Source organism: Pygocentrus nattereri, chromosome 9, assembly GCF_015220715.1.
Source record: "Pygocentrus nattereri isolate fPygNat1 chromosome 9, fPygNat1.pri, whole genome shotgun sequence".
NCBI classification, from domain to species: Eukaryota; Metazoa; Chordata; class Actinopteri; order Characiformes; family Serrasalmidae; genus Pygocentrus; species Pygocentrus nattereri.
In genome coordinates, this window is record NC_051219.1 from 20,643,768 (window position 1) to 20,668,229 (window position 24,462).

Genomic DNA, 24,462 nt, shown 5'->3' on the forward strand with positions numbered 1-24,462 from the left:
GTGAACGTACCATCCTGGCAGAACCTTGCTGCCTCAGGATTGGCCTTAAAGTGTTTTGGGTGCTGTAAAACACAGCAACAATAAAACATAATGGGAGCTATATGTTCCAGTTACATAAGCTGATTGGTTAAGAGGCGTTCTAACTCGCCTTTGGTTCATGCCTTCAACCAAATGCAGCCATGATGTTATTTCACAATAACACACTCCCTCTCGTGTTCTGTTGATTAAATGATGCACCAATTCTTTAAGTTATCAAGTTTTAAGTCTTGTCGCATTCATGGAGGCTATTATCAGCAGTCCCTTTTTTTACATAGATTATAGTTAGGTAGCTTGATTAGACAGCTAGTTAGCTCTCTAACTAACTAGCTAGCATTCGATAGAAACGTTTGGCTAGCAGCAATAGAACCACATACAACCCGTGTGCCACAGTATAATCTTCAATTATTTATTGAGGGAAATTAGTGTATCTATCAAAAACACTGACAACAATATCACAAATAGCTATATAATTATACTGAGATACAAACTAAACATTCTACCAAACATTCTAACATAAACATTTCCAATATAACAGGCGGTATACTTTTTCCGTTCAGAGAGTTCCATTCGGTAAACTTGTGCTTCAGTTCGAAAGTATTGTACATTTCATTGGGGTGATGATGTATTGGAGAGGCGCATGGCCTCTGCCGTAACAAGAGGGCCAGGTTGGATGTTCAAGTTGCCTTCCTGCAGATCGCATTAGAGCACATCCTCCATGTTGGAGTATCTGGAGAGGAAACTCATCGGCTCACTGGGTGAAGATTCCTTTTGGTAACTGTCATCTTTGGAAATGACTTGGGTTAGAAATTTTGTCAGGATTGAAATGTCCAGTATTATACAAATTGAAATTGACAAAAAAATTGACATTATTAGAAACATGAGATGAACTCTGAAATGGACACAATGTCACTGAATTTCAGCTCCTATATCATGCTGTCATTTCACACCAGAAAGTATTATGTCAGTAAAATCTTCACTTGTCACTTGTCAGTGTGACACTGAAGTTCACAAAAGTAGCCTTTATGACAACTGCAGCCTATTGAAATAACGCTTTATAAATGTTTATATAGGGTTATTTCAAATTTAATTTAAGAGCTTATGTAATTGTCAAGTAGCCTTATGAATATGACCTGCAGTAAATTGCTACTGATTGTTCTTTAAAAAGTGAGTGCAATAAAAAACATGGAAATCAACACATATTGTGGTTGCACTTTTACTATACATTTAATTTTATTGTATGTAAAATGAAATTGATTTTCTTTAGATAAACATGCTGTACTGAGCACATGAATGTGGGTAGTATGTATGTACGTAGGGTGTGTATGCACACTTTCTGAACTTTTTACTCTAGTATACAGGTATCCATTTACAATGACTAATTAGGTGCAAGTAACCCACACAAAGGCAGTTTTTTTTTCTTTTTCTTTCCCAGTGAATCTTTTTTCCTCCCTCTGCAGCTGCTGTGCTGTTTTACTAACATCGGCACTTTCTTGCCCTGCAGCCCTGGGATCTCCAGGTCCCCTCTTCTACCCCATCCTCCCTCCCTCTATCCTTGATTCAGCTGTGATATATGGGCTGGCTGGCAGAGGACAGGTACAGGCAAGGGAAATGCCTGGGCTACCTTTCTATTCTTGGCCTCCATTCATTTTCCTCTGCAAGGGTAATTATGTATTCTTTGGCATGCAGGTGGAGGAAAAGCGATTATGAGGCTTGTGTGTTGTTGGGTACATAGTTAACTTTGAATTTTTCATAGTTCTTTTTGGGTCGTTTCTCTTGCAGCTTCCTTTATGGTGAGAATATAAGCTTTACTGTGTGCATTGTGTAGTCTAAGGACCTAGCTATCTTGACAAGCCTCTATAATTCAGTTAATCACTTAGACAGAGGTAAAGCAGTTCTGGTTCGTGCATCTGTGTATGACCGACACATCATGATAAGCAGTAATAAGTATAGGCAATGCATTTCAGGGGAGTCATTCAATAACCCTGTGATTGTCTTAGACATGTCACAATTTTCCTGTACCTTATTTTACCCAGGAGAAATTTTAAATGACAACAGCAGAAGAGAGAGAGAGTACATTGGGCCTTGACATTTTAACACATCTCTCTCCTCATCAGGTTAACACTTGATTGGGAGATGGAAAGAGAGAGCATGTGTGTGTAGTCACACATCTGCTGAGTCATGGATATTCTTAATTAGCTCATGGGCACATTTCTCCTCACCTTGTGTTTGTGGCCTCACTTTGCCTTTTTTGCTCTTGCTGTTCATATGAGTAATTAATTACACTCCAGCCATGTCTCCATGATGACCAACGGCCAATAATGAGTGTTATTATTCATCTGCTCTCAAGTACATAGGAATTTTCCCCCAAGCCTCTGAGCTCTCCTCCCAGCCTACCTTTCTCTTAATCCCTCCCAGTGGTGGACGAAGTACACAAACCATGCACTTGAGTTAACGTAGAAATACCCAAGGTAAAATATTACTCCAGTAACAGTAAAAGTTTCTCTCTTTAGACCTTCACTTGAGTAAAAGTACAAAAGTATTTGCCTTCAAATGTACAGAAAGTAAAAGTACTAAAAGATTAATTATGTCTCGAATGTCCTATTATCATTTTTGTAACAGGACTCTTACTTCATTAACTCATTTTAGGTGAAAATACTCCAGTGTCACTCATGGTAAACCAGTCTTTTAATAGAATGTCATTAATTAGTCTGACTCTGATGTCTATTAAAATTATCATAAACACAAAAAACTGAAGTCGAACAATTTCCTTTAAGTAGAACCGAGTGGCTCTGAAATAACTTTGTGTAAACAAGCAAAGTTTCAGTTTAAGATTTATTTGCAACTTAGTTACAAGTCTAATAAAAACTTGCTTTAAACTGAGGTTCACAAATGAGTTTTCCTTTACTATATTGCATCTGTAGGTCTCATCATAAACAAACTGGCAAAAACAAATTTACTATAAAATGAAAGTGTTTGTATAAATTCAGAAAAGATACATGCCAGTCACAACTGCACATGTGTACATATTTCTAAATTGTGGTCTATTTACACAAAGTTAGGTTAGCTCCATCATTTATGTTGGAATAGACACTCCCAAAATTTTACTTGACTGTCGTTGAACCTTATTCCTGCACTGGGTCGGTATGTCCAGCAGGTGAAAACAAGCTCAAAACAAAATGTGTGCTGTGCTTGATTTTGCAAAATGTAGTGGAGTAAAAATAAAATCATCTAAATGTGTATATTAGTGGCTTGCACTCTGAAATATTTCTACCTTTTTCATCCACCATTTGTCTCATTCCATTTTCTTCTCTTTTTTTTTTGGCCAAGCCTTTTTTTTTCCCCCAGATTTTTCAGATTGGTTATTAAATGCTTCAACAAGGGTGCTACATACTAGCCAATCAAGATAGATTTTAATGTGTCAAGTCTGGTGTTTTTTTCAATTTTTTTTGCATTCTACTTAAGCCGCTATCATAAAGTTGACATGAATGGGCAACTTATATAGCCTGCAGAAGTGAGGCATGTGTTTTGAAAGAGAAAGAGAGTAAAAAAAGAAAAAGAGAGTAAAGCAATCATTTTACATTACAAACCTGTAATATCTGTAACATCAGTGTTTTGTCACATTTTATCTAAACACCAAAAATGTCAAATGTGAGTGAGCAGTTCAAATGTACTTTATCACCCACCGCAGATGCCTTGCCACCAGAAGCATGTACAAATTATGCTTCTACCATGCTTTTCATTCATTTTTGAAAACAACTTAATCTTCAAAATATTCTGCTTTACTGGCCATGCCAGACCACTTCTCATTTTAACCCATCGTTAACAGGAACAGTGCTACTATCACTACATGAAAATGCACATTTCTGCGAGCAAACATGCACCAGAAATTCTTTGTATATGGACTTTCATGACCGTGGTGTCACAGGTGTCACAGCTTTCACAATCGTGGTGTTAACAGGTGTGACAGCTTCGGTACACTGCCAGGCATACTCAGATATGCCTTCAGGCAATGTCGGAATAAAGCAACACAAGCAATCAGGAATGCAAAAATTTCCCATTTTAAGTAGAAATTTTCTACTTGTGGCTCTGACGCAAGGAAGATCTGGAAAACAGTAAAGTCTATGGAAAACAAACTTGTTTCCCCCCCACTTGCCAATGTCCATGGTATTCAATAAGGTTGTTGTTAGTGATAAGCCTCGTATGGCTTCACTTCTTAACCATTATTTTATTAATTCAACCAAACCTTTTACTCTCCCCGATCCAGTCGCTGCTTTGTCAGTTGCTCAGCCTTCCTGCTCCAGCAATGCTGGTTTCTCTTTCAAACCCATTTCTATATTGGAGGTGCGGGATGAACTCACTAAATTAAACCCAAATAAATTGGCTGGCTTTGATGGACTCGATCCCATGTTCTTAAAAGCATCTGCTCACATCATTGCTGCTCCCATTACACAAATATTTAACTTGTCTCTACAGCTCTCTGTTTTTCCCTCTGACTGGAAATCAGCCATGATTTTTCCCCTTTTTAAAGGTGGCTCTGTTTCAGACCCCGACTGTTATTGACCTATTTCTATTTTACCATGCTTAGCGAAAATCTTGGAGAGGTTGGTTTATAAACAGCTAACCCATTTTCTTGATTCAAATGATATCCTATCTGACGTTCAGTCTGGTTTTCGTGCTGGTCATGGATGCTTGACTGCCATTACAAAGGTCCTTGATGACATTATTACAGCATTGGACAGCAAAAAGGCCCGTATAGCTGCTTTTATTGACCTGGCCAAAGCCTTTGACTCAGTTGATCATAGGATCCTTCTACATCGAATTTCCAGCATTGGTCTGTCTACTACTTGCTGTGATTGGTTTGCCAGCTATTTATCTGAACGTGTCCAGCAGCTGAAAACAGTGTCAGAACCATTAACCATCTCCAAAGGTGTGCCTCAGGGCTCCATCTTGGGACCAACTTTGTTTTCCATCTACATTAATGATGTAGCCAAAGTTGCTGGTAACTCTAAAATCCATCTAAACGCTGATGACACCATACTTTATTCAGTTGGCCCATCACTTCATTCTGCAGCATCTACACTTCAATTGAGTCTCACCTCAGTAGAGCAGTCCTTTCACAACCTTCATCTCCGCCTTAATACTAATAAGACCAAATGCATTATCTTTAGTCGAAAAAAAGATGCTGCTAACCCCCCCAAGATCCGCTGTGCTAATGGCATAACTTTGGAATTTGTTCAATCTTACAAATATTTAGGCATCTGGTTGGACTCGTCTCTGTCTTTCTCCACACATATCAATTACCTTCAGAAGAAAATCAAAGCTAGATTAGCTTTTCTTTTTCGTAATAAAGCCTCTTTTACTTATGCAGCCAAGCTTACTCTTGTTAAAATGACAATACTTCCAATTTTGGACTATGGTGACATCATCTATAAAATGGAATCATGCACTGTTCTTCAAAAACTAGACACACTTTATCATTCTGCCATCCGCTTTACCACTAATGCACCTTTCAATACTCATCACTGTGATCTCTATAAGCTGGTGGGCTTGCCCTCACTTCATACTCGGCGGTTCCATCATTGGTTTCACTTCATCTACAAGACGATCTTGGCCATAACACCACCATATCTGTCGTCTCTTCTTCACGTAGCCAATAATAAATATCGCACAAGGTCAAGTGAATACATCAAGCTCACCATTCCCAAAACCTGCAGTACCTTTGGCTGCAATTCCTTTTGTTTTTCAGCAGCAAATGATTGGAATACTTTACAAACCACCCTTAGACTTGCAATTTTAATACCTCTTACCACTTTCAAGCATACAATTAAACATACAATAGTTGACTGTTGCTCTTGTTAATAATCATGGATAAAAATAATGCACATACTCATACATACTCATTTTTCTCTATCCTTACTCCTGTTTTTTTTCATATTTTTTGGTTTGTTTTATGTAAATCTGTATTTAATTTGTTTGTTTTGTTATGTTTTACTTTTGGTATGTATACTTGCTTTTGTATGTATCTGTTTTTATGTGCCGTGGACCTATTTTTATTGGGGCTACCTATTTCACCTGGTAAAATAAAGGTTAAAAAAAAAAAAAATATGAACACACCATGGCACTGCACCATTCCTAAATGCCTGTTTTCTTACTGTTTAAAATCTCAATTTCATAACAATAACAACAATAATGATAATAACAATAATAATAATAGCATAAATACAGTTTTTTTATTATATTACCCTTTTCCCCAAAAAAACATTTCAATTTTAAATTAATCTGAAACAAAAATGAAGCCAACAAGCACTATAGCTACATTCACATTACAAGCCTCATTTCTCAAATCCGATCTCTGACACAATGGTTCCTACTTGTTTAGGTAAGTGATTCAAATCGGTCATGAATGTGAGCGAACCGGTGTCCTGATATGACCATAAAGCCTTTTCAATTGTCCTTGCTTTTCTGGTAGCTGATTCCTCCTTACAGTTCTAGTAATTTTTTGCTTTGCAAGCACTGTGATAGTAAGAAGAAGCCTAGTCATAACAATACAGTGCTTTGTTTTGCACACGCTGTAATAAGAAATGATACCCCAAAATTGAAGGGAGCGCATATGTCTATCTGCATTATTGGAAAATGCCACCAAATTGGTCCATGTTCATCATTAAAAATTACTTAGTAAATGTTCTTTGCTTATGTCTCAGCATTTGTCAGATCCTTGCAGTCCCTTGCTGAGGAACGTTATTATTAAACTATTGGACTATTTGCTAATATATTTTTGGTAAATTGGCGAGCCTTGATCCATATTTGCTCATAAAGGACTCTGCTTTTCCTGGATGCTGCTGTCATATCCAAGTATGATTCTGTTACTACCTACCTAGCTCACATACTCCATCAGATATTTTTTTAGCATTTCACAGTGTTCTTAGTCCTGCATGGCTCTTGTCCCAACTTTTGGGAACATGTTGCAGGCATCAGAATGAACATAGATTTGCAAAAAATATTGAAGTGTATAAGGCAAAACATTACTTGTCTTGTCTTTGTACTGTTTTTTTTTCCAAATAAAGGTTGATTTATAAATCAATGCTTTTTTGTATCCTGCCTTTTGCCCAGTGACAGCTGGGATGGGCTCCAGCACCCCCACAACCCAGAAGGAGAAGCAGCTTAGAAAATGTGTGTGTATGTGTGTGTGCTTTTGATTTTATTTGAGTTTTGCCTACTGGCACAGCTTTTCTGGAATTAGGTTTGTAGACACTAGGTGACATTTCCATGGCCAAACGTTTAAGATTACATAAATACAAAACAAAAATCATTCTCTCAAAAGAAGTGGCAAGAAATATTGTCTTCTTGAGATCTATGATTGAGATCTACTATTCCAACCGACCTTTTTTTAGCATGATATCATGCTTAATTACGCTTAAGCAATGAATCAAAAGCATGTATGTGCTGACACAATATAACTGAAATGATATAGAAATGGATGGCCTTAAGTTCATACAGTGATTTTGAGATACATGTGTGTATTGTTTTTTCTTTTCATGTTGGAATTTGCTTAGCCTGATTTTAGTCATTTCTTTGCAGTGAATTCTGTAAGATGTTCTGGATGCACTGATTTTAAAAATCTTAATATTTAGGTGCATTAGCATTGATTAATGAATTCTTTTTGCTTTAGCCTTTTTAACTTTATATGGCCAAATGTATGTGACCATCATACATGTATCGACCAGTTGGACATCCCATTCCAAAACCATGCACCTTCCCCAAACTGTTGCCACAAAGTTGGAAACATATAATTGTCTAAAATATATTTATATACTTTAGCATTAACATCACCTTTCACAAAAACTAGGGAATTAGTTCAAACCCTGAAAAACAACCCCAGACCATTATCCTCCATCAAACTGTAGTATTGGCCCTGTGAATTCTGGTAAGTAGCATTCTCCTAGCATCTGCAAAGCTCAGATCCATGAAGCGTGATTCTACACTCTGTGCATGGTCTATCATTTTGTTGCTCAGCTGTCAGATCTAGCAGGGTAGAAATTTCACAAACTGACATGTGGCAAAAATGGCATACTATGACAGTGCCACGTATAAAGTTACTTGATCTCTTTAGACCTATTCTACTACCAGTGTTTATCTATGAACTATAAATGTTATGTTCATGATTTTGTATGTTCGCATTGGCTGTGGCTGAAACTCCTGATCATGATCATTGATGTGGGAGATGAGTGTTTTTCTCATACATTTGGCCATATCATGTATATCTGTACCATTAGCCTTCCAGTTGAGCTGCTATTTCCTAAAAGGTGATGCTGAGGTTGTGGCCTGGGTATCTGGCTCATTAGTGCATGCCTACAATAGACATTTTATGTATTTATAATGTGTGTGTGTGTGTGTGTGTGTGTGTGTGTGTGTGTGTGTGTGTGTGTGTGTGTGTGTGTGTGTGTGTGTGTGTGAGAGAGAGAGAAAACGGTCGTGTGATGTCTGTATGTCACTACAGTGGATATATATGCTGAAGAAGTACAGTAAGGTGTGTTTTTCTGGAGCTCCAAGTGCAGATATGCTGAGAGTAGTGGTATGTGGGAGGCAGTGCAGTGCAGAGGGAGTAGTTGTCAGGCTGCAGGCTGAATGAGGGAGGCTACAGTAAGGAGGCTGTACTGCTTGTCAGGGTGCAGTGAGTACTCTTTCCATCCCTCCTTTTCCGCATATTGATCTCCTTCACTCTGCGTGACAAGAATGCTGACACCAGAAGTGCCCTATTTGCACATGGTCCCTCTGACATACCCACTCAAATGGCAATATTTCCATGTAGTGCTGAAGATAAGCCAGCATGTTTCATTTATGTCCTGGTGTTTGCATTAGGCAGAAGCTGGCGATGTGCAGTGGAAGGGAATGGAATCAAGTTTATCTTTTCAAGCATATAGGCCCCTACTGCCTCTGTTTCTTACTCTAAGAGAGCCGATTAGGAGAATTTTTAAAAAATCATCTTGAAAAATGTGACAGCAAGGTAAAGCAAGAATTACGAATGAAATGAATAACTGGCAAACAGTCCAGTTTAAATTAGGCTGCATCACTAGATCAAGTTATTAAGCAAAATAATGTCAAATTATGTTTAGGTAGATTCAAATAGATTGCCTTCATAACCTCATTTACCTTGTTTTTACAGTATGACTATGAAGGCAGTGACATCAGTGATTTGCCTGTGGACCTGTCAGTGGTGTGGAATGGAGACTTCGTCATCGACAACCCTCACAAAATTAAAGGTATGATTATTTTTCTTTTATTCTACATCAATGTAACATCTGAGATACATAGCATCATACTTGCTCATTACTTCTTTACTCAAATTACACAAAGTGAATGTTGAATATTGGGATGACCAACCTTGTTACCAGAGAGCATTTTACTGTTCCATAATTTGGAAGTTTGCTTAAAATGGTAGTGAGAAGACCTGCATCTCCTCAGAATGCAGATGAAAATGATTTAGAAATGTTTTACACATGGCTACTCCTCTCACCAGGGCCTGCTGAGTTCAGTAACGTTTATCTGTCTCACTCTGTGATGCCAGTGCAATTCACCACAGCTAAACAACACCAGACCAGAGCAAATACTCCTATCCTAAAATAATATATTGAAAGTGAGAGAGAGAGATATCACATGACTATTAGATTGCAGTGATGGCCATCATAACATGGTTACAACTAAAAAAAAAAAGTCATCACCTTTCCTGATCTTGCTGAAGATGTTTTTGTGTTGGAGTGCTGCTTTGAGTTTTTAGAGAAGGAAAAGAAAACTAATATTTAAGAGAAGAAGCAGAGAAATTTAAATGGTGTAGACCACTGGGTTTTACTGCCAAAGTACGTTCTTTGTAGTTTAATTTAGAACATACACTGTATTGCCAAAAGTATTCGCTCATCTGCCTTCACACGCATATAAATTGACTGACATCCGATTCTTAATCCATAGGGTTTAATATGGTGTTGGCCCACCTTTTGCAGTTATAACAGCTTCAACTCTTCTGGGAAGGCTTTCCATAAGGTTTAGGAGTGTATTTTTGGGAATTTTTGACCATACTTCCAGAAGCGCATTTCTGAGGTCAGACACTGATGTTGGACGAGAATTCCTGGCTCACAGTCTCTGCTCTAATTCATCTCACAGGTGTTCTGTCAAGTTGAGGTCAGGACTCTGCAGGCCAGTCAAGTTCTTCCACACCAAACTCACTCATCCATGTCTTTATGGACCTTGCTTTGTGCAGTGGTGCACAGTCATGTTTGAACAGGAAGGGGCCATCCCCAAACTGTTCCCACAAAGTTGAGAGCGTGAAATTGTCCAAAATCTCTTGGTCTGCCGAAGCATTAATAGTTCCTTTCACTGGAACTAAGAGGCTGAGCCCAACTCCTGAAAAACATCCCCATAATCCCCCCTCCACCAAACTTTACACTTGACACAATGCAGTCAGACAAGTACCATTCTCCTGGCAACCGCCAAATCCAGACTCATCCATCGGATTGCCAGACAGAGAAGCGTGTTTCGTCCCTCCAGAGAAAATGTCTCCACTGCTCTAGTCCAGTGGCAGCACTTTACACCACTGCATTCAACACTTTGCGTTATGCTTGGTGATGTAAAGCTTGGATGCAGCCACTCGGCTATGGAAACCCATTCCATGAAGCTCTCTACGCACTGTTCTTGAGCTAATCTGAAGGCCACATAAAGTTTGGATGTCTGTAGCGATTGGCTCTGCATCTGCTGACCCCGCTCTGTCATTTTCATGGCTGAGTTGCTGTCGTTTCCAATCGTTTACGCTTTGTTATACCACTGACAGTTAACTGTGGAATATTTAGTAGCGGGGACTGGACTTGTTGCACAGGTAGAATCCTATCACAGTACCACGTTGGAATTCACTGAGCTCCTGAGAGCGACCCATTCTCTCACAAATGTTTGTAGAAGCAGTCTGCATGCCTAGGTGCTTGGTTTTATACACCTGTGGCCATGGAAGTGATTGGAACACCTGAATTCATTGATTTGGATGGGTGACTGAATACATTTTGCAATATAATGTACTTTCTTCATCATCAGGTTTTAGTAAGTCATTCATTATTTGCTCTGTAGGATAGCAGTTAACATTGTGATCAACCAGATGCTTAATTTCTAACCTGTGAAATATAAACTATCCTCAGCCTGCATAATAATATGCTTCTTCACATCTCATCATCCCTTTCCTCCTCTCTCTCTCTCTCTCTCTCTCTCTCTCTCTCTCTCTCTCTCTCCTCATTTCACACTCCTCCTTCCCTCATCTCATCCTTCTTCCCTCCCACTGTTCTCTCTGTAAAAGATTATAGATTTATCCATCTTTTCCAAATTGGCTGAGAAAAAAAACAAGACTTTGCCCTGGTGTAAAGTGGAAATGTTAATGTAATTGAATCATTCATTTGGTTCAGTTTAATTAGCCCAGTGCCACTTTTAAGCTAGGCCGTTGCTAATCAGATTAGCACTAGGCTGCAGCAGATGAATATGCCGTTTCCTTTGAAGTCTCAGGGCTGTCTAGTGCAACCAGGCAACAGCACGTTCTCCTGCTTCCCTGAAGTGCCAAGGGACAGGATCCTCATGAGAGAAACACCATCTTTCACTCTTTACTTAATGCAAACACAGAAATGAAAAGACCAAGTAAGGTGTCTTCTGTCTTCACTCAGTCTGGGCCAGCTTTTCAGTCAGTCTTGTAAAGGCTGCCCATTTTTTCAAGATGATTTATATGTTCTGAAAAGGATTTGCAATGAGTCATCTTCATTTTTCCCTCAGAAGTTGAAAGTTATGACTTCAGTTTTCCTAAACTGTTCAGAAATACTTATGTGACTGTATATTTAATAATAATGAGAGATTTACAGTTAAATAACATTTGCATTCTTTTAATGGCAACAGTGTAAAGCTATTTAAAAAATCTTCGTGACATACCCCCTCAGTCAGCTACAAATTAGATCTTAATATCTAATTACTCCATGCTTGTATTATCACTGGTGAGAACTGTGAACTGAATCTCCAACCCCTTCTTCAACAAGTGCAAGTCTTGTTGCCATCCCTATCTGTAAGCTCATCAGTGTTTGCTTCACTTTGAAACATCCTCTTTTCTATCCTCTGTGTTTCCTTTTTTTATTTGCATGTTGTAGATTGATGCTGCATCTTTTGCATATTTTTTGCTCACTATAACTGATCAAGCTTCATCTCTTTGCCTCTCCATAGCCCACCTATATAAATGCTATGCTCTGAGGGACAGCTGTGGGATGTGTTTAAAGGCTGACTCACACTTTGACTGTGGTTGGTGTGTTCAAGAAAAGAAGTGCTCCCTTAAGCAGGAGTGTGCTCCACCAGAGAGCGTCTGGATGCACCCCAGCGCTGACAACAGTCGATGTACACATCCCAAAATCACAAAGGTGAGCATGTCAAAATGTGACTGCAACAATTTATAGTAATTATCAGCTGCAATTTCAGTAGTCAACTACAATCTAGTAATAAAAATGAAAATATCCCATTTATGGCAAGAAATTTTTCACCCAATATATTTTGCATTTCATCAATGCTGATACCAGTGAAATTACACGATTCTCAAAACCTGATTAGATACTGGCTATGTTTATATGCAATTCTGATTGAAATTCCCAATTTTTTTGATAATTATTAAAATTCAGATTGCTAGGATTTCTTTAGATAGTTTATTCTCAAAAATGTCTGAGATTTTGCATAAAATCTGTATTATCTCAAAATCTAAGTGGGCGGAGTATAAAAGTCGTAAAGTCCCTTGAATGGATTGCATGCGTCACATGTTCATGTTTCAGTCAGAAGTAGCATCAAACCCAGGCTGATTCCCAAACAGCTCCATACTTCCTAATAGTATGCTAGTTGTGAAAGTTTAGAAATTCTAGCCAAATAGTGCATCAGATTTTTGAGTTTGAATATGGCTGAATGCCAAATGACTATTTCTCAGCTATATTTTGCACCATTGGGGTGCAGGATCCAGTATTTAAATTCCTATGTAGTGCACTATGTAGGAAGCCAGGAGCCATTTGAGATTCAGCCTCAGCTGGAGTAGAAGGGTAAAAATAAGACTTGCTTTTATAATCACTTGTTTTTCATGAATAGTGCTTCCAGTGGCCAAATCATTTGAAGCTTTACTGGTTGTTAGAAAGGGCCTGCATGGAGACACCATTCAGGATTCAAGATCAATGTTAAGCCTATCAAATGTCTGGTGAAAGCAGATTGGCTAAGGGCAACTATACATTGCAGCATATCAGATTGTCCTTAGATATTCTGTGAAAATCTGTTAATTTGTAGGTAGAATTTATTATTCAGCTTGATTAAATGCACAGATGCTGAGAAACAGTTATTTATATAGGCACATCAAAATGTATAGGCTACCTCAGAATATATTCCTAAATAGTCCTGTCAAGTTTAAATTTCTTTTGGAGTCTTGAGTTAAATTTTAAATAATTATTACAATTACAAATATTACAATAAATATAGTCACAAGCGGTAATGAGCGGGTCCAAGAATGCATAAGCCCTCATGTAGCTCTCATGTACTTTGAGCCAAATAGGCCTAATAAGGTCTAATGCAGTTTGGACCTTCAAGGCAGAGAAGCTGAAAAGAAGTCTGAGTTTATCAACAGGCCTTCATTTGTCATGAACAATGAGCAGGGTGTTTTAAACCTAATATATGTTTATATTTCAATTTATTGATCTACAAAGGTTTGAAGGGAATACATGAGTAATGGTAAACATTTTGTCTTTGATGCGTTAGCAAAGTATTTTGTTTCTCTATGGCTTTGATAAGCATGACATAATGAGATCCAATGCACTCATAAGGGTCCTTTTAGCAAAAAGGACCTCAGTGAAAGTGGGTCAGAATCGGCCCAAAGGTCTCCACATGTTATGAAATTTGATCAGGGACCTCCATCAAAGATCACTGAGGTTTTTTTTTTTTTACTTTTTCAGATTGACCTTTTGACCTTGGTATAATAAGCTGTAGTCTTTAAATGAAAAATTCAAAATACCAGAGGAGTCCAATTTATGACATGACATGTAATTACAAAGTTATTCAGATAGTAAACCGAATCAAAGGACACCTCTTATTTATCTGTAGACTTTGCAGCATCATTGTAATAACATTTTTAAAGATTTTAGTTGTTTTTGTGCTAAAGCGCCCCCTATGAGCCAATCAGGATCAAATTTTGCAGGCTGCATGTATAGTTAACTCTACAATTTTGAGATAATCGGACCAATGTCTGATGAGCTACCAAAATTTAAGCTAGCATTGCCATGGCCACAATGATTAAGTGCTGAAGGGAGACCACAATGAGCAAAAAATTTAAAATGTGCTGGATAATTATTTACCTAGAGAGGCCAAAGAGTATTTCTAGACCAGCTTTGAGAAGTTAGCTTCAAATTCTACAGACTAGTTTGAAAAGGGCAAAGACGTAATAGAGTTGAGTGGTGTCAAAAATGAATAAGACTCAATGGGAGGAACGAGGGATGAAAAAATGACAAATGACAAAAAAATGACATATTGTGGGTCAATATGGTGGTGGATTAGACATTGGGGACCTGCCCTGCATGGGTAAATGTACTTTGGTGGGTGTCGGGCAAAGGCATAATAGAGTTTGAGTGGTGGCAAAAATTAATGGGACTCTATGGGAGGAACAAGGGATGAAAAAATGACAAATAGAGGAGTGCAGATCAGGATGGCTGTGGATTGGGGCTTGGGGACCTGCCCTGAATGAATACATACATTTTGGTGACTGTAGGGCAAAGACTTAAGAGTTTGAGTAGTGGTGAAAATGAATGAGACTCAATGGGAGGAATGAGGGATGATATAATGACAAAAAGAGAAGTGCAGGTCAGAATGACTTTGGATTGGAGCCTGCGGACCTGCCCTGAATGAGTACATGTAGTTTGTTTGCCATCGGATAAAGAAGCAACAGAGTTTGAGTGGTGACAAAAATGAATTGGACTGTAAGGGAGGAACGAGGGATGAAAAATGAGAAACAGAGCAGTGCAGGGCAGTATGGCTGTGGATTATAGCTTGGGGACCTGCCCGGAATGAGTACATGCATTTTGGTAAATGTCGGTGTTACGTTCCCCTCAGATGTAGCTAGAGAGAGGAGAGGAGGACTAACAAAAAAAAAGCAAAGAAGTGATAGATTTTGTGAGGTGATGAAAATGAATGGGACTCTGTGAGAAGAACGAGGGATGAAACAATTTGAAACAGAGGAGTGTGGGTAAGTATGGCTATGGATTAGAGTTTAGGGATGTACCCTGAGTGAGTACATGCATTTTGGTAGTTGTCGGGCAAAGAAGTAATAGAGTTTAAGTGGTGGCGAAAATGAATGGTACTCTATGAGAAGATTGAGGGATGAAAAAATGAGAAACAGAAGTGTGCGGGTCAGTATAGCTATGGATTAGATTAGAGTTTGGGGATGTGCCCTGAGTGAGTACTTGCATTTCGGTGGGTGTGGGGCAAAGAAGTAATAGAGTTTGAATGGTGGCGAAAATAAATGGGACTCAATGAGGGGAACGAGGGATGGAAATGAGAAACAGAGAAGTGCAGGTCAGTATGGTTGTGGCTTAGAGTTTGGGGACCTGCCCTGAATGTGTACATGCATTTTGGTGACTGTTGGGCAAAGAAGTAATAGATTTTGTGGGGTAGCGAAAATTAATAGGAGTCTATGGGAGAAACGAAGGATGGAATAAAACGAGAAACAGATGATTGCGGGTGAAAACAACAGTGAATTCATGCTTGGGGGCCTGCCCTGCGATATGCGAAACTGTGTCGTTCGGGCAAGCAGAAGTACCGTAGATTGCCATGCAAATTGTCACCCCATTCATTCTCTATGGGAAAAAATTCCGCAAAATTCCATTGCTACACAGAATCCGTGCATTCAATCAAAAGGCTGTATACAAGCATGCATCACACCACAGTTTGGAGTTGGAACGGTGTCAATATCTTGAAAACTGTGGGACTAGTGACACAGCAAAGAAACGGCAGAAAAATGAGAATAATTAGAAAAGTGCCTTTCCTGAATGAAACGCGGAATAGTTGCACAGCGGATACTATGGAAGTCTATAGAAACCAAGGATGAAAAAACTACTTATGGAAGAGTGCGTTTCAGTAAGGCGATGGATTAGATCATGTGGACCTGCCCTGAATGAGTACATGTACCAAAGTACAGTTGGCTGTTGGGAAAAAGACAGATTGAGGCTTTGATGTGTTAGAAAATGAATGTGACTCTATGGGAGGGACAAGGGATGAAAAAAACAGCATATAGAGGCATGTGGGTCAGTGTGGCTGTGGAGTAGAGCTTGGGCACCTGCTCTGAGTGAGTACCTTTGTGAGGCTGAGTGAGTAGTTTGTTTGCCGTCGGGTGAAGAAGCAATAGAGTTTGAGTGGTGACGAAAATGAATTGGACTCTGAAGATGGAACGATGAAAAAAAGAGAAACAGAGGAGTGTGGTTAAGTATGGCTATGGATTAGAGGTTAAGGATGTGCCCTGAGTGAATACTTGCATTTCAGTGGCTGTAGTACAAAGAAGTAATAGAGTTTGAGTGGTGGCGAAAATTAATAGGACCCTGGATGAAAAAACGAGAAACAGAGGAGTGCGGGTAAGTATGGCTATGGATTAGAGCTTAGGGATGTGCCCTGAGTGAGTACATGCATTTTGGTGGTTGTCGGGCAAAGAAGTAATAGAGTTTAAATGGTGGCGATAATGAATGGGACTCAATGGCAGGAACAAGGGACAGAAAAACGACAAATAAAGGAGTGCAGGTTTGTACGGAACAAGGGATGAAAAATGAGAAACCCAGGAGTGCAGGTGAGTATGGCTGTGGATTAGAGCTTGGGGACCTGCCCGGAATGAGTACATGCATTTTGGTGAATGTCGGGCAAAGAAATGATCTTCTATGAGAAGAACGAGGGATGAAAAAATTAGAAACAGGAGTGTGGGTAAGTATGGCTATGGATTAGAGCTTAGCGATGTACCCTGAGTACATGCATTTTGGTGGTTGTTGGGCAAAGAAGTAATAGAGTTTGAGTGGTGGCAGAAATGAATGGGGCTCTATGAGAAGAACAGGGAATGATAAAAATGATAAAAAGAGTAGTGCGAGTATGGCTGTGGATTAGAGCTTAGGGATGTGCCCTGCATTCCGGTGGCTGTGGAGCAAAGGTTTAAAAAAAATCATTATGTGTGCTGATACTGCTGAGCATTAGGCCCGGAGCATGTGAGACATTGTGCTCTGTGTGTGAGTTTGTATGTGTTGTGTGAGAGAGTGGTCCAGTGTGACATCATGTCTGGCTTGCTGTCAACATTCTGCCCATTCATTCTCAATGGGACAAAAATTCCCAGATATTCGGCCACTACTTGGAATCTGTGCATCCCATCAAAAAGCTGTATACAAGCATTGCTTTAGCAATGCACAACTATAATAAAAAGTTGAATAATATAAATTGGTTAACAATATAGTTGCGCATTGCTTTACCAATGCTTTTGGCTACCACCCTCTTCGTGTACATCAGTAAAGTTTTGAACATACATATGAAGTTTAATCATGATTCACCAATTTTAAAACTTCAAATCTCTTTGGAACTCTAATGAGAACTCTAATTAATCAGACCGAGTGTAAAACAATATGCTGAACTCAGTAGACTGATTTGGAAAATTTGCCTGCTGTTAACTTTAAAATGCTGTAGTAAATCAGAATCAAGCTTTATTGGCCAGGTATGCTATGCATACGAGGAATTTGGTTTTGCTTACGGGACCTCACAGTGCACAGTATCAGACAGACATTCACATGTAGGGAATAAGATAAGATAAATATAACACAATAAAATAAAATAAAACCTGCATTCCTACCATCACTCACTCAGATGCGCGCACACACACACACACACACACACACACAAACACACACACACACACACACACATATTATTATGTGTGTATTATGAGAATTTGTCTCAAGAGTCAGTCAGGTGGGGTACAAATGAACTGATTTGAAAGTTTGGCTGCCAGTTACTTCAAAGTGCAGAGTATGACACTTATATTTAATATTAAACAATATCTACCACCCAAATTGTATTTTCTCTGTGAGAGCGCATGGGGATCCTGACCACTGAAGCACAGGGGGGCCTAGCAAAGTATGCAGACAAGCAGATGTACTACAGTGTAATTGTTGAATTTCAAAGTGCACCTATGTAGTAAGTGGTGCTGATAAAATGGACAATGAGCATAGAAACAAAGTTAATGATGTTATGCCTGATCGTCTCATTAAGACCAAAATTCGTGCACACATACGGAATCATACTCTGAGAAAGCCTGCTATTATGAGTCGCCATTTAGGCCAAAATTTTAACAAACCTCTACACTTGCTATCCTACCCTCTCACACTCGCTATCAAACCATCTCACACTCACTATCAAACCCTCTCACACTCGCTAACAAACCTTCTCACACTCACTATCAAACCCTCTCAAACTCACTATCAAACCCTCTCACACTCGCTACCAAACTCTCGCTATCAAACCTCACTCGCTATCAAACACTCGCTATCAAACACTCGCTATCAAACCCTCTCATACTCGCTATCAAACACTCACTATCAAACCCTCTCACACTCGATATCAAAACCCTCTCACACTTGCTATCAAACCCTCTCACACTCGCTATCAAACCCTCTCACACCATCAAATCCTCTCACACTCACCATCAAACCCTCTCACACTCACTACCAAACTCTCGCTATCAAACCTCACTCGCTATCAAATACTCGCTATCAAACCCTCTCACACTCGCTATCAAACCCTCTCACACTCACTACCAAACTCTCGCTATCAAACCTCACTCGCTATCAAATACTCGCTATCAAACCCTCTCACACTCGCTATCAAACCTTCTCAAACTCGCTATCAAACACTCACTATCAAACCCTCTCATACTCGCTATCAAACACTCACTATCAAACCCTCTCACACTCGCTATCAAACCCTCTCACACTCACCATCAAATCCTCTCACACTCTCTATCAAACCCTCTCACACTCGCTATCAAACCCTCTGATACTCGCTATCAAACCCTCTCACACTTGCTACCAAATACTCACTATCAAACCTCACTCGCTATCAAACCCTCTCATACTCGCTATCACTTGCTATCAAACCCTCTCACACTCGCTATCAAACCCTCTCACACTGACTATCAAACCCTCTCACACTCGCTACCAAACTCTCGCTATCAAACCTCGCTCGCTATCAAACCCTCTCATACTCGCTATCAAACCCTCTCACACTCGATATCAAAACCCTCTCACACTTGCTATCAAACCCTCTCACACTCGCTATCAAACCCTCTCACACCATCAAATCCTCTCACACTCACCATCAAACCCTCTCACACTCACTACCAAACTCTCGCTATCAAACCTCACTCGCTATCAAATACTCCCTATCAAACCCTCTCACACTCGCTATCAAACCCTCTCACAATCACTACCAAACTCTCGCTATCAAACCTCACTCGCTATCAAATACTCGCTATCAAACCCTCTCACACTCGTTATCAAACCTTCTCAAACTCGCTATCAAACACTCACTATCAAACCCTCTCATACTCGCTATCAAACACTCACTATCAAACCCTCTCACACTCGCTATCAAACCCTCTCACACTCACCATCAAATCCTCTCACACTCTCTATCAAACCCTCTCACACTCGCTATCAAACCCTCTGATACTCGCTATCAAACCCTCTCACACTTGCTACCAAATACTCACTATCAAACCTCACTCGCTATCAAACCCTCTCATACTCGCTATCACTTGCTATCAAACCCTCTCACACTCGCTATCAAACCCTCTCACACTGACTATCAAACCCTCTCACACTCGCTACCAAACTCTCGCTATCAAACCTCGCTCGCTATCAAATCCTCTCACACTCTCTATCAAACCCTCTCACACTCGCTATCAAACCCTCTGATACTCGCTATCAAACCCTCTCACACTTGCTACCAAATACTCACTATCAAACCTCACTCGCTATCAAACCCTCTCATACTCGCTATCACTTGCTATCAAACCCTCTCACACTCGCTATCAAACCCTCTCACACTGACTATCAAACCCTCTCACACTCGCTACCAAACTCTCGCTATCAAACCTCGCTCGCTATCAAACCCTCTCATACTCGCTATCAAACCCTCTCACACTCGATATCAAAACCCTCTCACACTTGCTATCAAACCCTCTCACACTCGCTATCAAACCCTCTCACACCATCAAATCCTCTCACACTCACCATCAAACCCTCTCACACTCACTACCAAACTCTCGCTATCAAACCTCACTCGCTATCAAATACTCCCTATCAAACCCTCTCACACTCGCTATCAAACCCTCTCACACTCACTACCAAACTCTCGCTATCAAACCTCACTCGCTATCAAATACTCGCTATCAAACCCTCTCACACTCGTTATCAAACCTTCTCAAACTCGCTATCAAACACTCACTATCAAACCCTCTCATACTCGCTATCAAACACTCACTATCAAACCCTCTCACACTCGCTATCAAACCCTCTCACACTCACCATCAAATCCTCTCACACTCTCTATCAAACCCTCTCACACTCGCTATCAAACCCTCTGATACTCGCTATCAAACCCTCTCACACTTGCTACCAAATACTCACTATCAAACCTCACTCGCTATCAAACCCTCTCATACTCGCTATCACTTGCTATCAAACCCTCTCACACTCGCTATCAAACCCTCTCACACTGACTATCAAACCCTCTCACACTCGCTACCAAACTCTCGCTATCAAACCTCGCTCGCTATCAAACCCTCTCATACTCGCTATCAAACCCTCTCACACTCGATATCAAAACCCTCTCACACTTGCTATCAAACCCTCTCACACTCGCTATCAAACCCTCTCACACCATCAAATCCTCTCACACTCACCATCAAACCCTCTCACACTCACTACCAAACTCTCGCTATCAAACCTCACTCGCTATCAAATACTCCCTATCAAACCCTCTCACACTCGCTATCAAACCCTCTCACACTCACTACCAAACTCTCGCTATCAAACCTCAGTCGCTATCAAACCCTCTCACACTCGCTATCAAACCCTCTCATACTCGCTATCAAACCCTCTCACACTCGCTATCACTCGCTATCAAACCCTCTCACACTCGCTATCAAACCCTCTCACACACACTATCAAACCCTCTCACACTCGCTATCAAACCCTCTCACACTTGCTACTAAATACTCACTATCAAACCTCACTCGCTATCAAACCCTTTCATACTCGCTATCACTTGCTATCAAACCCTCTCACACTCGCTATCAAACCCTCTCACACTGACTATCAAACCCTCTCACACTCGCTACCAAACTCTCGCTATCAAACCCTCTCACACTCGCTATCAAACCCTCTCATACTCACTATCAAACCCTCTCACACTCGCTATCACTCGCTATCAAACCCTCTCACAATCGCTATCAAACCCTCTCACACACACTATCAAACCCTCTCATACTTGCTATCAAACCCTCTCACACTCGCTATCAAACCCTCTCACACTCGCTATCAAACCCTCTCATACTCGCTATCAAACCCTCTCACACTCGCTATCAAACCCTCTCATACTCGCTATCAAACCCTCTCACACTCGCTATCACTCGCTATCAAACCCTCTCACACTCGCTATCAAACCCTCTCACACACACTATCAAACCCTCTCATACTCGCTATCAAACCCTCTCACACTCGCTATCACTCGCTATCAAACCCTCTCACACTCGCTATCAAACCCTCTCACACTCGCTATCACTCGCTATCAAACCCTCTCACACTCGCTATCAAACCCTCTCACACACACTATCAAACCCTCTCATACTTGCTATCAAACCCTCTCACACTCGCTATCAAACCCTCTCACACTCGCTATCAAACCCTCTCATACTCGCTATCAAACCCTCTCACACTCGCTATCAAACCCTCTCATACTCGCTATCAAACCCTCTCACACTCGCTATCACTCGCTATCAAACCCTCTCACACTCGCTATCAAACCCTCTCACACACACTATCAAACCCTCTCATACTCGCTATCAAACCCTCTCACACTCGCTATCACTCGCTATCAAACCCTCTCACACTCGCTATCAAACCCTCTCACACTCGCTATCACTCGCTATCAAACCCTCTCACACTCGCTATCAAACCCTCTCACACACACTATCAAACCCTCTCATACTCGTTATCACTCGCTATCAAACCCTCTCATACTCGCTATCAGACCCTCTCACACTCACTACCAAACTTTCGCTATCAAACCTCACTCGCTATCAAACCCTCTCACACTCGCTATCAAACACTCGCTATCAAACCCTCTCACACTCATCGTCAAACTCTCTCACACACACTATTAAACCCTCTCACACCCACCATTAAACTCTAAGGCATTTTTGAGCGTAAGTCTGAAAGAACTTGATAGAGTGTATGAGAGAACTTGATGGTCACCATTTCTGATTGGCCTAGAGAGTTAGCATTTAAATTAGCAGTTTTTGATTCATTCATAGTCAAATATGCTCATCCCCCACATGTGGTAGTTCACTCTTAAAAACAGATGGTTCTTCAAAGGTCCTTTAGTAAAGACAGTGGTTCGGTATAGAACTAGGAACACAAAAAGAACCATTTGCATGATTAAAGAGCTCTTTGCATGGTGAAATGCTTCTTCTGATTGATAGACAATGTGCTGTAGATGGTATGACTGAAGTCTTTTTGGTGCTGTAGCGATCCGTGTATTCTTGTCTTTTATTCTGTTATTGTCAGTGGAAAAATAACAAAAATGGCTTTGTTTCGCAGTTTCACAAACTAAGCATAAAATTAAATAACAAACAAATAACAATGGAATAAAGGGTTGTAAATTACTTATCCAAATTTTAAAAATCTATCACTTTAACCTGATGTAGATATGCAGAGTGAACACATGGTCTCAGAAACTCAGAAATCACTGAAATCAGGCGTGTTTGTCAGGGTTATGCAGAATCCTGACTCTCCTTTGTGTGCATGCGCCTCTCACAGGCATACGGACACTTCAGATTATACTCGAGATTTCGCTCGTTTCTGTGGGTGATAACGGTTGATCCTCGCTTTTCCTTCACAGCAAACAGCACATCAGGACCTAAAGCCAAACAGTCTCACACTGAGAGACCACAGTGGTTGGTTTCTCACTCTGAGAGGAGTGATGAGTGTGCTGGTGAAGGAGGAGACACAGGAGAGGCTACAGAATAACAGATAATACATACATTTTAGACTAACAGAACAACAACACTAACATCATTAAAACACAACACCATCCCTTAAGGGGTATTATATGAACAATATGAACACAGGACAGTGAGGAGCTCAAAGCTGTAATTCTTAAATTTGGAGCTATAACACAGTCTCTATAATGAAGTTCACATCTGATGACGTGGCATTACATTGAATTTTTCTCATCATTACTTAGCTCTGAAGATCCCTAGTCCACACAAGCCCTTCTGCCATGAGAAGGCCCCGATCCAGGAAGGGAAATGTCAAATTATTATTTCTTATTAAGTTTGAAGGCTGATTTTTGCTCCTGGGTGGTTAAATGCTGTTTTAAAATATCCTTTAAGGTCATATAATGATAAACACTCACCAAACTGTGGAACATTTCACAAATCTTTCTTGGGAGACTAAAAATTTCTTATTAGTTGTTTTTACCAGTTGGAAAAGCACAGCTGCAATTTATGTAGTATTTAAGAACGAAAACTGGTTGTTTTTAGCTGTGTGGTGACAAGTGTTCGGCTGTCCAGTTTCAATAAACAAGTGGCCAAAAACAGTGCTAAACTGTTTAGTTTCACAGCAACGTCAACTTAGTATGAACAGCAAACATTAGCTGGCTTGGTATGCTAGTGATGGATCACACAGTATCAATTCTACCACATCCATTTCAAAACATATTACAGTATTCAAACACCAGCTACCAGACTGTTCTGTTGTAGTGATTTGAGGGTGAACCACAATATGTCTAAAGCTCACTGTGTAAAAGCATTAACTGCAGTGTGAATCTCTCACACCAGACGGAGTCCTCCTTTTAGGTATGTTTAAACTGAAAGTGGTGCTTTTGTGTCTTGTTTGATCTACAGTATCATCAATTCATCGTGCTGTGCAAGTGATGGAGCGCTGCTTCAAGTTAGCCAGCGGTTAAAAACAGCCAGCCTTTAAAGATAGCGTTTTCTCGCTCTCCAATGCCTCACAGCTTCCTCAGTTTACTTTCATTTAAGTCAGGGCTGGAACTTCATTCTTTCACTTTCATTGCTTGGCAATGCACTAATACTAAAAT

At 40.2% G+C, this 24,462-nt stretch overlaps 1 protein-coding gene across 2 annotated transcripts in view; it reads left to right on the plus strand.

Annotated features, from left to right (window-relative positions):
* plxna1a (plexin A1a) overlaps positions 1–24,462 on the plus strand; it is a 307,799-nt gene that overhangs the window by 213,001 nt on the left and 70,336 nt on the right. For both annotated transcript variants that reach the window (XR_005130765.1, XM_037541618.1), the window contains exons 11-12: positions 9,203–9,299; positions 12,271–12,461. Coding sequence is in view for 1 of the 2 variants with exons in the window: in XM_037541618.1 (XP_037397515.1) it covers positions 9,203–9,299; positions 12,271–12,461 (288 nt within the window). In the remaining variant the exon portion in view is untranslated. The remainder of the gene's footprint in view (positions 1–9,202; positions 9,300–12,270; positions 12,462–24,462) is intronic.